The sequence below is a fragment of the Psammomys obesus genome, unplaced genomic scaffold (assembly GCF_907164565.1).
Source record: "Psammomys obesus unplaced genomic scaffold, mPsaObe1.curated_primary_1811, whole genome shotgun sequence".
Classification (NCBI taxonomy): domain Eukaryota; kingdom Metazoa; phylum Chordata; class Mammalia; order Rodentia; family Muridae; genus Psammomys; species Psammomys obesus.
The window spans coordinates 7,274,730-7,287,796 of record NW_026592890.1 but is presented as its reverse complement, the minus strand read 5'-3'; the positions used below and the strand labels follow the sequence as shown (position 1 = coordinate 7,287,796).

The 13,067-nt window shown below is 44.7% G+C and overlaps 1 protein-coding gene and 1 long non-coding RNA gene across 2 annotated transcripts in view; one reads left to right on the top strand and one right to left on the bottom strand.

Moving 5' to 3' along the window:
- The window catches only part of Acat2 (acetyl-CoA acetyltransferase 2), a 14,557-nt gene extending 7,968 nt beyond the window's left edge, over positions 1-6,589 (bottom strand). The window contains exons 1-3 of the mRNA XM_055616101.1: positions 6,483-6,589; positions 5,900-6,034; positions 1,601-1,782 (exon numbers count right to left, since the gene is read on the bottom strand). Coding sequence (XP_055472076.1) covers positions 1,601-1,782; positions 5,900-6,034; positions 6,483-6,537 — 372 coding nt within the window. The 5' untranslated portion in view covers positions 6,538-6,589. The remainder of the gene's footprint in view (positions 1-1,600; positions 1,783-5,899; positions 6,035-6,482) is intronic.
- On the top strand, positions 6,527-10,232 carry LOC129683391 (uncharacterized). Its single transcript, XR_008721140.1, has 3 exons — positions 6,527-6,589; positions 7,244-7,501; positions 8,824-10,232. It is a non-coding gene; the product is annotated as an uncharacterized LOC129683391 (long non-coding RNA).
- The last annotated feature ends 2,835 nt before the right edge of the window (positions 10,233-13,067 follow it).

Below are 13,067 nucleotides of genomic sequence, written 5' to 3'. Positions count from 1 at the left end.
CACACACACACACACACACACACACACACACACACACACACACACACTTAAAAAGAACAAAAAGGAAATGACAGAATTAAATTTTGTGTGTACATTAAGCCATGCATCTAAGTGGTGGCTCTGGACATCAGTATTCCCACCTGTCATGTCAGCACTGACACCATATTGGCTTGTGTGACCACACATAGCAGCCCTCTTTGCAGGACTGGAGGTTAGTACGTGCAACCAGAAGGACTCCATTCACTTGTGACCTTCAGCCTGCCTCTTCCTGAGCTTTGCAGTGGCTGAGCTCACTAGGTCTCTGACCAGTGAATTCCAAGGTCAGACCTTGAGCACAGGAAGAAGATACTATTGCACTGCAGTGTCTGCTTGAAGGACAGCACTTGCTGAGACAGACAGGGATGGTGAGCTTCCTCGAGAGGCCAGCTCTCCATGACCCTTGGCTATGTTCTTTCTTTTGTTTTTTGAGACAAGGTCTTGCTATGTGATCCAGGTAGGTTTCAGCTTCACGCTCACGTGCTTCTCCACCTCAGCTCCTGAGCAGCAGGGACTGGCATGCCTCACCACAGGAAGCTTTTACATGTTCTGCCCTCTAAGAGAGCCTGGATCCTGTGGTCCCTCCAAGGGCTTTGACCAGAGGGGTAAGTGGCAGCCTGTGACCTGATTCTTCCTCACAGGGGAAAAGCAAGTCAAAACCAAGCTTGCCTGTCTCTTGCTTCCCTCTGGTCTGAGATCTGAAGTAGTCTGGATTATTCAAATGTGGACTCTTCTGAGCTCCGGCTCCAGGTCAAAAGTCAGAAGAACACTTCTAGGAATGAGCTGGACCCTGGACTAATGAGCTGCGTGTAGGAACAGGATGTTCCCAGTTTGCAGAATCCTACCTGATTTGTTTGAGCTCCGTTGCCCTAATCCTTTCAGCTGTGGGCGTTCTCTCTAGAAGTTCTGAGTATCAACTAGAAGTTCTAAACAGCAGAGCTTACATTCCCACTGTCCTACTCTGTTCAAAAACATTTAGATTAACCTCTACAAAAAAAAAAAAAAGGAGTTCCAGCCAGTCAAAGATACTGTGTACACTTGGGATGGGAAAGTAGGGTATATAGTTGTGTATAGCTTTGATCCCAGCACTCAGGAGACAGAGACAGGCAGATCTGAGAGTTACAGAGATACAGACATTTCCAGGACAACCAGAGCTACACAGAAAAGTCCTGTATTGAAAGCTAAGTAAAGCCAGTCAGCGTGGTGCACACCTGTGATCCCAGCGTGGGCAGGTGGATCTCTGTGACACAGAGAAACCCTGTCTCAACAAACAAAAGAACAGCTAAATAAATAAATAAATAAATAAATAAATAAATAACAAGAAGAAAAAGAGGTGGCATTGGTGAGATGGTTTTGTATGTACAGGCACTTGCAGCAAGTCTGATGACCTGAGTTCAATCCCCACCTGTAGAAAGAGAGACTCTACCCAGTAAGACTCTACTCTGACCTCCCCCTGGGTGCAGGGGGCATGTGCCCATCCCAGGAATAGCATTCCTCACCCAACCTCAGCAGGACATGTGTGTCCTCTGGGCGGTCAGGATGGTGAGCAGCGCCTCTCACTTACCTTGCTCATGTTCTCCATGCCTCCGGCAACCACAATGCTGGAGTCGCCTATGGCTATGGACTGGGCTGCAAGGCACACGGCTTTCAGGCCGGAGCCATAGATCATCTGGCAGCTCCATGCTGGAACTGAGTAGGGGATCCCTGCACCCACACTGGCTTGTCGAGTAGGATTCTGCCCACAGCCTGCAACAAGGAACACAGAAGCCTCTGAGCAATTGGAGAAGGGTAAGAGGCCAGGGATCAAGTGTGGGCTCAGTACAAGGAGATGTCTGCCACTCAACATGCCTTCAGGCCAGCTAAGTTCCCACAGCAGCATCTCGCCTGATTCCCTCTCTGCCTGCCATTCTAAACCTGGGACAAATGCCACCCTGTGCAATTCCTAGGTGTTTTTCAGAGAGAAGCTCCCTCCTCCACAAACAAGTTCCCAGTACCTAAGACTGAACCTTAAGATCTTCATTTGAGCTTGACTTTTCCTCCTAGTTGGCAAGAAACTTATTAAGACCAAGGGTAGCAGCCAGCTAGTTTACTGCCTGTGAACAAAAGGCATAATTCTGACATGTGGAGGGTTCTGCTCCTGGGTTCATAGCGTAAGACACCTAGGGAGAAAAGGGGGTTACTTACAGAGGATATCTATGCAGAAAAGCTATGGACTAAGCCATGCTCGTGTGGCAGCTCATACCCACATTCCTAGCATTTTGTAAGCTGAAGCAGAAGGATCACAGTAAGTTTGAGACTAGTCTGGGCTACATATTAAGTTTGAGACCAGTGTGAGCCTAACGGTCTATTCAAAGGCAGTCGGAAGTACATTATGAGTTCCAGGCTAGTCTGTACTATATAGTACAGAAAGTAAAAAATAAATTAAGTACATATAACAAAATTAAAACCAATAGTTCCCCTGAGATTTCCTTCAGCAAAACAAACAAACCAATAAGCAAACAAACAAACAAATAAAAATTCCACTTCTTTAAATGTAGCAGAAAAGGGATGGAGTCAAAACCCTGAAATAATATCAACCACATTATCTGTCACTGTATGATAAGTGGCAAAGAGTGGTTCCCTCCCTTGCAAATTCCAGATACAGCCACATCTAAGACCTTTCCTTAGTGTATTTGCTGGAAAAATACTAACTAATGGGACACTTTCAAAAACATAGAAATTCTATTAATTACTATCATTAGTCTGAGGTTTGGTTAAAAGTGAAAAACATATATAATTATTCATGTCTTTAATTGTTGCCCTCAGGAGGCAGCAGGAGGTGGCTATCTGAGTTCAAGATAAGCCAGGTCATCGTTAAGTTTTCTGGCCGTGAGTGGTAGCTCATGCCTGTAAACCAAGGACTAAAAGTTAAAGATAAGAGGTTTGCCTCAAGGATTGCACATGTTCAAAGGCAGCCAGGGCTACCCTGTAAGATAGTGCCTCAGAAATTAAAAATTAAAGAAGTCTAAATTAAACTAATAAGATACCATTCAATAAAGATAGTACATACGGGACCTGTTCTTTAAACAATAAGTGATGTAAATGTTTAAGCAAATAACTTCACACACACACACACATTTCCCATTCTTAAGGAACTTAGGTTAGACGTGAGTACTAAATATGATAGTGCTAATTTAGCAGAATATGAGCGACATGACAAAGATCTGACATTGATGGTATTTATCCCTTGCTTCTGAAATAGTGTTGTAGTTCAGTACTGTTCATTTACAGGACCTGAGTTTGAATTCCACACCCACATCAGGCCACTCACAGCTGCCTATAATGCCACCTCCAGGGAATCTGATATGTGTGTGTGTTCAAAGAAAGAAATGAGGCTGGAGAGATAGTTTAGTGGTTAAGAGTGCTGGCTTCTCTTCCAGAGAACCTTGGTTTGATTTTAAGCACCCACATATTGGCTTACAACCGTCTGTAACTACAGTCTCAGGGGATCCAATGCCTTCTTCTGTTCTTCTTGGGCACCACAAATGCATACAGTGTATAGATATGCATGTAGACAAAATACCCATATACATAAAAAAAAGTAAATTTTTTTTTTTTAAAGAAGCTGGGGGGGGGGGGTGCTGTACATCTAACCCCAGCACTTGGGAGGGAGAAGAAGTAGTCAGATCTCAGAGTTTGAGACTGGCCTGGTCTACAGAGCAAGTTCCAGGACAGCCAAGGCTACACAGAAAAACCCTATCTTCAAAATAAAACAAAACAAGATAACAATAACAAAAAAGAAAGAAATGAGAAAGGTGAACTATAAAACCAAAACTTAAATACATGTCAAATATCGGTACTTTAAGAATCTCAGTGTGAAACATCTCAATTTTTTTCTTTTTTCAGTAGCTTTGTACATCAGACAAGTGGTCTACAACATCTCCAGTCTTTCCAGTCTTCCCTTCTATGAAGAAATCTTGCTAAGAGCTCCGGCTGGCCTTAATCTCACAGTAAGGCCTCAGAGTGCTGAGGTTATATTCACAGACCACCAAGCCAGGCAATAGAAAACTTTTGGATGCTGCAATGCCACTGCATGAGCCCTCACATGTCTGCTCAAAGTCAACACACAGTTTGACTCATAATAACTTGGTCAGAATTTAAGACCAGAAGTGTGTCTCTATAAATGGGACATACTAAATGTACTTCATGCACAAAATCATAAGCCTTTTTTCTTTATAGCATCCACTCTATGTATATAGGGTTAATATATATACTATACATAAATATATGCACCAGAATTTTCTACTCAGAATTGGGTTCCAGCCAGGACATAACCATCCTTGAACAGATGAAGACACACACACACACATACACACTAAAGATTTATTTATTTTGTGTATGAATGTTTTGCCTGAATGAATGTATGTATGTATGAGGGTGCCTAGTACTCACTTATGAGGGACAAAAAGGGTGCTGGATTCCCTGGAAGAGTGAGGGGGGGCATAAGTATCCAACAGAGTGCTAGGAACAGAACCTGGGTCCTCTACAAGAGCAGTAACTGCTCTTAACAACTCAGAGATCTCTTTAGCCTCTAAGAGATAAGGCTATTCTTTAGAGATACTTGGGTTGCTTAATCTGTCAGACTATTCAAACAATGACCCCCAGCCCCCCAAACTGGAAGTCCCCTAGGAATATTTCTGGGAGAAGGAAGAAGCTGAAGCCTGGTACCCAGTAGAGGGGGATATTTTCACCAAGGAAAAAAGATTTTACACACTCTGACAACTTCTCAGACCACCTTGATGGAGAGACACAGACAGTGGGTCAGTGGTCGATGAGGCCATAAAATGACTAGACAGTTTAGAAGTGCAGGTCTCCAACCCTCTGTTTACAGTTTAATCTCAGTTCTGGACTGTGAAGAGAGACATGAGGGAGTCACTAGATCTCCTACCAGTTTAACCAAATTAAATAAATCTCCCTTTTCTGCCATTTACTAACATTTGTTGCTATTTCACCCAGCTCATCAAGGACAACTGGCTGAGCCTGGCTTCTTGAGATAAAGATTGAGACACCAAGTTGGGTAACAATGATACTTCACTTTAGATATACAAATGTTAGAAGCTTTGGGGGGAGGAGATCTGAAATCAAAACAACTCTGGCCCCAAGTGTTTCAAATATGGAATATTCAAGCTGCCCACATACAGATGGAATCACAGTGAAGAACAGAAGTTGGTTTTGAATATTAACAATTTTCTCCTCAGTTGATCCAAATGTATGTGCAGTGAGCGTAGGGGAGGGCAGGAGAGTGAACTCACCACCACATGCACACACTAACTACACACTTCCATCACTGAGCTACAAGTGATAGTGATACAAGCTGATACCAAGTATCAGCGCGGAGCGGTCAGTGGTCACCGGTCAACAATCAGGAAGTAGAGGTAAGATGGAGGCATTCTCAGACTCTTCTGTCTTCCTCCAGGCAGGGACCAAGTCCCCACGAGTGAAGAACAACCCATCTCATGACAAGTGGACTAGGGTATATCTGTTCTGCCGCAGCCACCCCCGCAGCCCTGGTAGAGTGCAGCCCCCTCCAAAGGTAGAGACGGACTGTGTGATCTTTTAGGGGTCTGTGGAGGACTGTGCATACTCTCCTATGCGTCAGGCCGGCCCTGCTCTAACAGCGCGAAGACAGTACAGATAAGTGGTCTAGGAGCACTCCGGGGAAAAGGCTTGTAAAGAAGCTGTGACTTCAGCTAGAGGAAGGAGGAGCAGGACGAATTCTAGCAGAGGGCACCCTACGCAAAGAAATGTATGGTGGTGGTGGTGTGCTCGCGTGCAAAGGACTGGTCTAATGAACCTGACCTCTCCTGGGTTACTGAGGAGTTACCTGCCGCCAAAACGTGTCCAAATATGACCTCGGACACCTCTTCTGGAGCCACCTTGGCTCTCTGCAGGACTTCTTTGATGACAGTTGTCCCCAGGTCGTGGACAGGCACAGTGGACAGGGCACCATTGAAGGAGCCTATAACGGGACAGTGAAGAGGGAAGGCATCTGAACCAAGAGCCTGGTTTAGAACCACCGAGGCAGAGGATGGAGGAGCATGCTTTTTAAACAGAAACGGCCGGCGCCGAGGCGGGCAAAGGCGATGGGGACTTCCAGGACAATGCCAAGCCAAAAGCCTGCCCGGAGCCCCTGCTAGCTCCCGGCCCTCCCACCCCGCCACCACAGCACGACCGATGGCGCTTCGCTGAGCGGGCCAATCAGCGACCGGGAGAGAGAACGCACCCGAAAGTCAGCCAATCGGTGAGCCGGCAGAGCGGTGGCTCTACTGCGAGGAACCAATCGCAGCACGAGGGGCAGGGCCGCGAGCGAGGCGCCCGGCACCGGGCTGGGGAGTCTCGGCCGATCGCCCCCTCCCCGTTCCGCGAACCCGGTTCTTTGAGCACCTGTTGGGGAGCGGGACACTCACCTATGGCAGTCCGCGCCGCCGAGACGATGACCACGGGGTCCGAACCTGCACTCATCCTGCCGCTGCGCTCTCTGCCAGCTGCCAGCCCGGCACAGTCTGCAACTGAGGTGAAACTTCCTTGAGCTTTATAGGCCGGGGGCGGGACCAGGGCCTCCATGCCACGCCTCCTCGCGCCTGCGCGAAACGCTGGGCGAGGCTAAGTCCGGGTGTAGGACGGGACGTGAATGGAGTACTCTGGTGGTACCGGGTGGGGTGCGACCAACGCAGCGTGGGTGTGTCGGGGTAGGGTGGTATGTATGCAGTCCCTGGGGATGGACGAAGACAGCCTAGGGTTGTCGGAGAGCGGGGTGGTATGCAGTCTAGGAGTCCTAGGTGGGGCGGATGTAAACGGCCTACGAAGACCAGAGGGGCTGGTCCTCTCGAGGCGACCTTCCCCGGGGAGCTTAGCCTAGCCTTTCTTGGGTAGGCACCTCCCGCCTCTGTTGCAGTGTCCTCCTCAACGCTGACAGCTTCTGGGCACGTGGCCTCTGTGGATTGATCACTGCTGTTTCAAACCCTTCCAGACTTCTCATTCAGCCCAAATCAGAAGCTGTCAGACTTTCTACTTACCTATCTGCTTTGTATCCTCCATGCCTCCTGCAGACTCCCTCTGGCCACCTCCCACCCCCAGCCCACCACCGCCCCAGGCCAGCTGCAGTGCCCCCATTGTTTTGAAACACCAGACTCACCCTGGTTTGCTTCTGCCCCTTGCTGGCCCACAGAGAATGCCACCCATTTAGGAAAGAAGACTGCTGTGCTGGAAGGAAAGGTTTCCTAGGCAAGCCTTGCTGTGAGCGGGCACGGTGCACAGCGGAGTAAAAGTTCCGCAGGTTGTGAGAAAACAAAAACAAAACCTGTCAAGCTGGGGCCTCTTCCTGAAATGTAAAGCAAACTGAAAATTCATTAAGATGTTGAGAGACGTGGATGAGTCAAATAAAATGGATAAGCGCTGGCTCCAGACTAAAGAGAAGTAAAATTAGGTAAGAGTTTCCCCTTAGAGAAATCCTTAGTGTCTGGAATCAGTGGTCTCCCTACTGCAAGTGTCACTTTAAGTCTCATCTTTCTGGTAGTCTAGCTTGTGTTCCCTATTCCCACGAGTTCAGGAACTGCAAGGGACATCTCCGTGGTTTCATGCTTATTACATTTTATTTTTATTCTATGTGTATGGATGTTTTGCCTGCATGTATGTCTGTGTACTGTTTGTCCATACAGTGCCTGAGTAGGCCAGAAGGGGTTGTTGGATCTCCTGGGACTGGAGTTAGAACAGCTTTCCAGCTGCCTTGTAGGTCCTAGGAATTGAACTCCAGTTCTCTGAAAGAGCCGTAAGTGTTCTTAAGCACTAAGCCACCTCTCCAAACTCCCATATTTATTACATTCTGTCTTTAACAATTGATTTTTATATGTTTTAGTCTGCATGTATGTGCCCTTGCATTCGAGCCTAGTGTCTTCAGAGGCCAGAAGAGGGTGCTGGATCCCCTTGTAGAGTTGCAGACAGTTGTGAGCTACCATATAGGTGCTGGGAACCGAACCCAGGGCTCTGCAGGGGCAGTAAAGTGCTCTTAGCCACTGCCACCTCTCCAGCCCTCTATTTCCCCAGTAATCTGGCCCCACTACTTAAATCCCCGTTGTGGCCTTACTCCGACTGCCCCTCGCCCAACTCTGCAGCAGTTCCCCGGAAAGCACCACGTCCAACCCCAGCACTTCAGTCACCACCCATTGTGCTGCTGACTCTGAAATCCTTCGGTTTAACTTCATTGCCTCCGAGCAGGCTGGCCCTCTCTACTTACACTGTCTATGAAAAATACTAATTTTATCAAATCTAGTCCAAACTCATTATACTTACCTCTTCAGTTTATTTCTTCTAAAGCCCCTGTGAGTGATGTATCCTTCTGTTGGCTATGCTAGAAATCTCTTGAACTCTACTTACAGACTTTACTTCCTCCAGGAAGCCTTCCTTCCTGTCTTTTCTTCCTACCTTTGGTGCCCCTTAGCTCTTATATCTAATCTTATCTTTGAATTTGACCATATAATTCTTAGTTTCTAGTTTCCTCTATTACTCTATACAAAGTATTATTGATCCCTTCTTATACTGTTTTATTACATGTCTAGCACACTTTAGGCAGTAAATCTGATGAACACTAATATATTCCTTATGTTCTGTGCACCAGAATAAATGGATGTGAGCCAACTGGCACAGGCCTATAATCTGAGCATTTGGAACACTGACAGAGGAGGATCAGGAGCTCAAGGGTAGACTGGGCTACATAAACCTTATTTTCTTTGTTGTTTTGTTTTTTCTTAGAGTATGAGTCTGTGGAGTTTGCTCAGTGATTAAAGCATTTGTGCAATCAAGAGGACTAGATTTGGATTCTAAGAAATCAAGTGAATGTTGGGTAGAAGTGGAAGTCCACCTAAAATTCTAGTCTCAAGTCAGAGATGGGATCCCTGGATTAAGCTGGTCAGTTAGCTGTTGTTTTAATGATTGACCATGCCTCAAAAGAAGAGAGAAGACCAGATGAGGAAGATCTCTGACACCAATCTTAGGCCTCCACCCATAAACACACATGAAAAAATGAGCAGAAATATAGTCTTCTAGGGACAAGGTGTGTATTCACTTGTTTCCTGCCTGGAAGCTCTACCTGGAAAGCAGAGGAGAAAATCTCAAGAAGCCAACTGCTTTTGTTGAATGACCAACAGCAGTACCAAGGAGTCATTATAGCTCCTTACAGTGGACTACTGAGAGCAATGTATGGGCTAGATGCAAGCCAAAGATAATGAATGGAAAAAAAGGAAGAGAGAGAGAACAGTTTCTACTTTTCTTTTTTCCAGGAAGAAATAATTTATTATTTTGATTCACAGTTCCAAAGGGAGAGAGTCCATCATGGCAGAAAGGCATGGCAGCAGGCAGAGGAACATGTCAGTAGAAGGAAGCTGCTGATCATATTTTAATCCATACAGGAAGCAGAGAGCTTGTTTTGTTGTTACCGTTTTAAATTTGTTTTTCAAGACAGGGTTTCTTTGTGTAGCCTTGGCTGTCCTAGAACTTGCTTTGTAGACCAGGTTGGCCTGGAACTCATGACATGCATCTCCCCATCCCCATCTGCTGTTTTAAAATTTTGTTTTTGAGACAGGTCTGTGTAAACCTGGACCTATGTAGACCAGGCTGGCTTCCAAATCACAGAGATCTCCCTGCCTCTGCTTCCTGAGTGTTGGGATTAAGAGTGCATCACCATGCCCAGCCTTATTTACTTATTATTTATTTTTGTGCACTGCATGTGTTCAGGAGCCTGTGGAGGCCAGAGAGGGCTTGGATTCCCTAGTACTAGAGGTACTGATGGTTGTAAGCCACCGTATGAATGGATGATAGAAACTGAACCTGAGTTCTTTGCAAGAGCACTAAGTGCTCTTTACTGCTGAGTGAGCCATTTCTCCAGCCCTTAGAATAGTTTTTTTTTATAATTTATTTTTATTTTATGTGCATTGGTGTTTTGCCTGAATGTATGTACATGTGAAGGTGTCAGATCTAGATTCATATGCTATTAGGCTGGAAAAAAAAAAAAAACCCAACCCAAACCAGAAAAGAATTTAGCAGTGCTACTAAAGGGGTCTTAGTCTCATTCTAGGATTTCATGAACAGTTACAGGAATCCAACTGTCAGAAAAATGCTGTTTTGTGGATACTATTTCTACAAAAAGCTGAATTAAAAGTTGAGAGGACAAGCTCATTTGTTGAAGTCTCTGTAATAAGCACTTTGTACATGTGCTCACACTTGCCTTCCCTATAGTAGCATTCACTTTGAGAAAATAGCTTCAGGTTGGCCTTGAATTCTCAATCCAGCTTCACCTCATCAAAGTGTTTGGATCAGATGAGAACTATCACAACCAACTGTACATTTTCACCAAACTGAAAATATGACAGCTGGTCCATATTCCAATGCTAGACTTATACTGGCTGCTTTCAATTTCTTCTGTCCATACTTTTTTTTTTTCGCCAAGCTAAGGATTTACTGGGCTGTGACCATGCTAAGCAAGCACTCTACCACTGAGTGACACCCCTATCCTCAAATTGCTTTTCAGGACTGTATTTAACCAAGCTTCTTGCCTGCCATCTTTAGCTATATACTTAAAGCTTTTATAGTTTGCATTCAGTTACTGCATAGCCATCACACGTTGATCATCTCCAAATATTCAGCACAGCAAGCTCAGACTGTCCTCCCCAACTCAGGGTTGGTTGGTTTGTTTTCTTTACTTCCTGTTATTCAGAGGGTGAAGGGAGATGGGAAAACATTAAGGGCTGGGCTCAGAATCATGGTTGGGTGACCTGCCAGCTTTGGAACGGATGTTATCAAGAGAGCTTAAATGATAGTTCTCTAAAGAGCAGCTTCAATGTTACTGCTACATTTTATAAAAAGGACAATGACAAAATAAGGGTGATGTAAATCTAGCAGTTGGTGGGGAGAGGAAAAGAGAAAGCAGTATCATTTGAATTAAGCATGGGGGTCAGCCATGTGGGGGGGCAATCAGCTACATGGCAAAAAAGGGAGTGGGGACTGAAGAGATGGCAAAGCTTTTAAGAGCACTTGCTCTTGCAGGGCACCTGGGTTCCCAGCACTCATATGGCAGGAAGCTCACAACTGCCTGTAAACTACGGTTCCAGGGGATCTGATAACTGCTCCATCTCAGCATATATTAGGCACACAAGATGCACATACCTACATACAAACACTATACACATAAAACAATTTTCTCAAAACCAGGGCTGGTCTTGAATTTGGATAACTACCTCCTGAGTACTAGGATTAAAGGCACGCACCAGCACCACCTGGCACAAATCTTTTTCTTGAAGGTGGGAAGCTTTAGAGGGCATGGAAATGCACTGTTGGGAAAGCATACTTAGACCTGGGAAAGGAAAAATTATTGTAATTCAGATAAGCAGGCCAGCTGAGGAAGCTGCCTGGCTATGGCTCTGTAAGCTGCTACGGGCAGAAATTCTAAAAAGAAAAACCGCACTATCTCATTAAAGGTGTAATTATTCCTTAGCATGCCCTAAGGTGGATCTGCATTCCTGAGCAGTGGTCCCTTAGCCAGGTGATTCACCTGCCCAACCCTATTAACTCTTAAGAAGAGAACAATGGCATGTCTCCCTGGTAGACATTATCTTTTGGCTAGGAGACAGCATTTCCTTTAATGCAACTTCAAGGCTCTGTATCACCAAAAGGAACTACTCTTCAAATTTGTTAAGTTCTCAAGTAAAAACTTGTATCTGTATGTATTTGAGTAGCAGCTTGACAAAGGGAGGTGGTCTGTCACCAGGCCTGAGACTTCAAGACTGAACAGTGGCTGACATTTACTGAGCAGTCCCTGTGCTCGCTGCACACTGAACAGATAAACCCTACCTTACTTTGAAACCATTCCCCACTACGATGTATTAGCTGAGACCTTTGGATCACGGTGACCCAGCCTTCAACAAGCTATGGAGATGAGATGACCTCTCTACCTTGTGGGGATATATCCAAGGTTCTCCCCAGGGACCAACTCAGCCAGCACATCAAAATCACCTGCCACCCCCGGCCCCCACCAGAGCTGTGAAAGACTGTTGCGGACACCCAGTCTGAGCTTAAAACACTTTGCTTCCACCAACTCAGCTAATGTCCTTTTTTTATAAGGCATCCTCTAGACATGTGACAGGACTGCCATTAATGTTAGGACTCATCTTTCTACTTTCACAAACCACTTAACGTAGACAGGATCCATCACCTCTTTCCAGTAAATGAAGCATCCAATTCCAGAAATAAGGACTGCTGACTTCACATACAACTGTACATCCTAAGTTATTCCCCAAGCAGATTCAACAAAAATGTGACATCTATGACATTAGCAAGTCTATATTAAATTTAGTTACACTACTGTTAACGATTAAGTTGCTTTTGCATACCAATGATTACATACCGATAAAGTTGATTTTTGTGTAAATTGCATAAAAGGAAACGTATATATAAAAAGCAATAAAGCCAAATCCATAGTATTTCATACACCAAGGGAATATTTTAACATGCATCCAACTGGTTAATTATATGCAAATTTATTTTAAATCATATAGGTTTTATTCACTTAAGACTGCACAAAAGCTTAATTGCAGTATTTTAAATATGCCTCTGAAGACCACAGATATGTAAGTTACCTAAGAATCCTATTGTTCTTGGAAGAAATATTATATCGAAACAACCTATGAAAAGTTGTAGACTAGAGGCAATTACACCTTTACGACCTCAACACTTAGCATTACTAGTTATACTAACAATGAGTGAAACAAGCTACGTTTCATAGCACTTTTCACATCCTTATACCCACAGACTTCCTACATGCAAGGATGTTGTTTAGGAAAAATCATTACTTGACCAGTGCTTTAAAATAAAACATCCTTGAGTAAAGATATACTTTACTATATAAAAATATAGTAAAGATTCAGACCTCAAGAACTGCTTTTCAATTAAAATGTAAAAATTATTTAGCTTTTTAAAAATGAGACTTTTATGTCAAGGGAAAA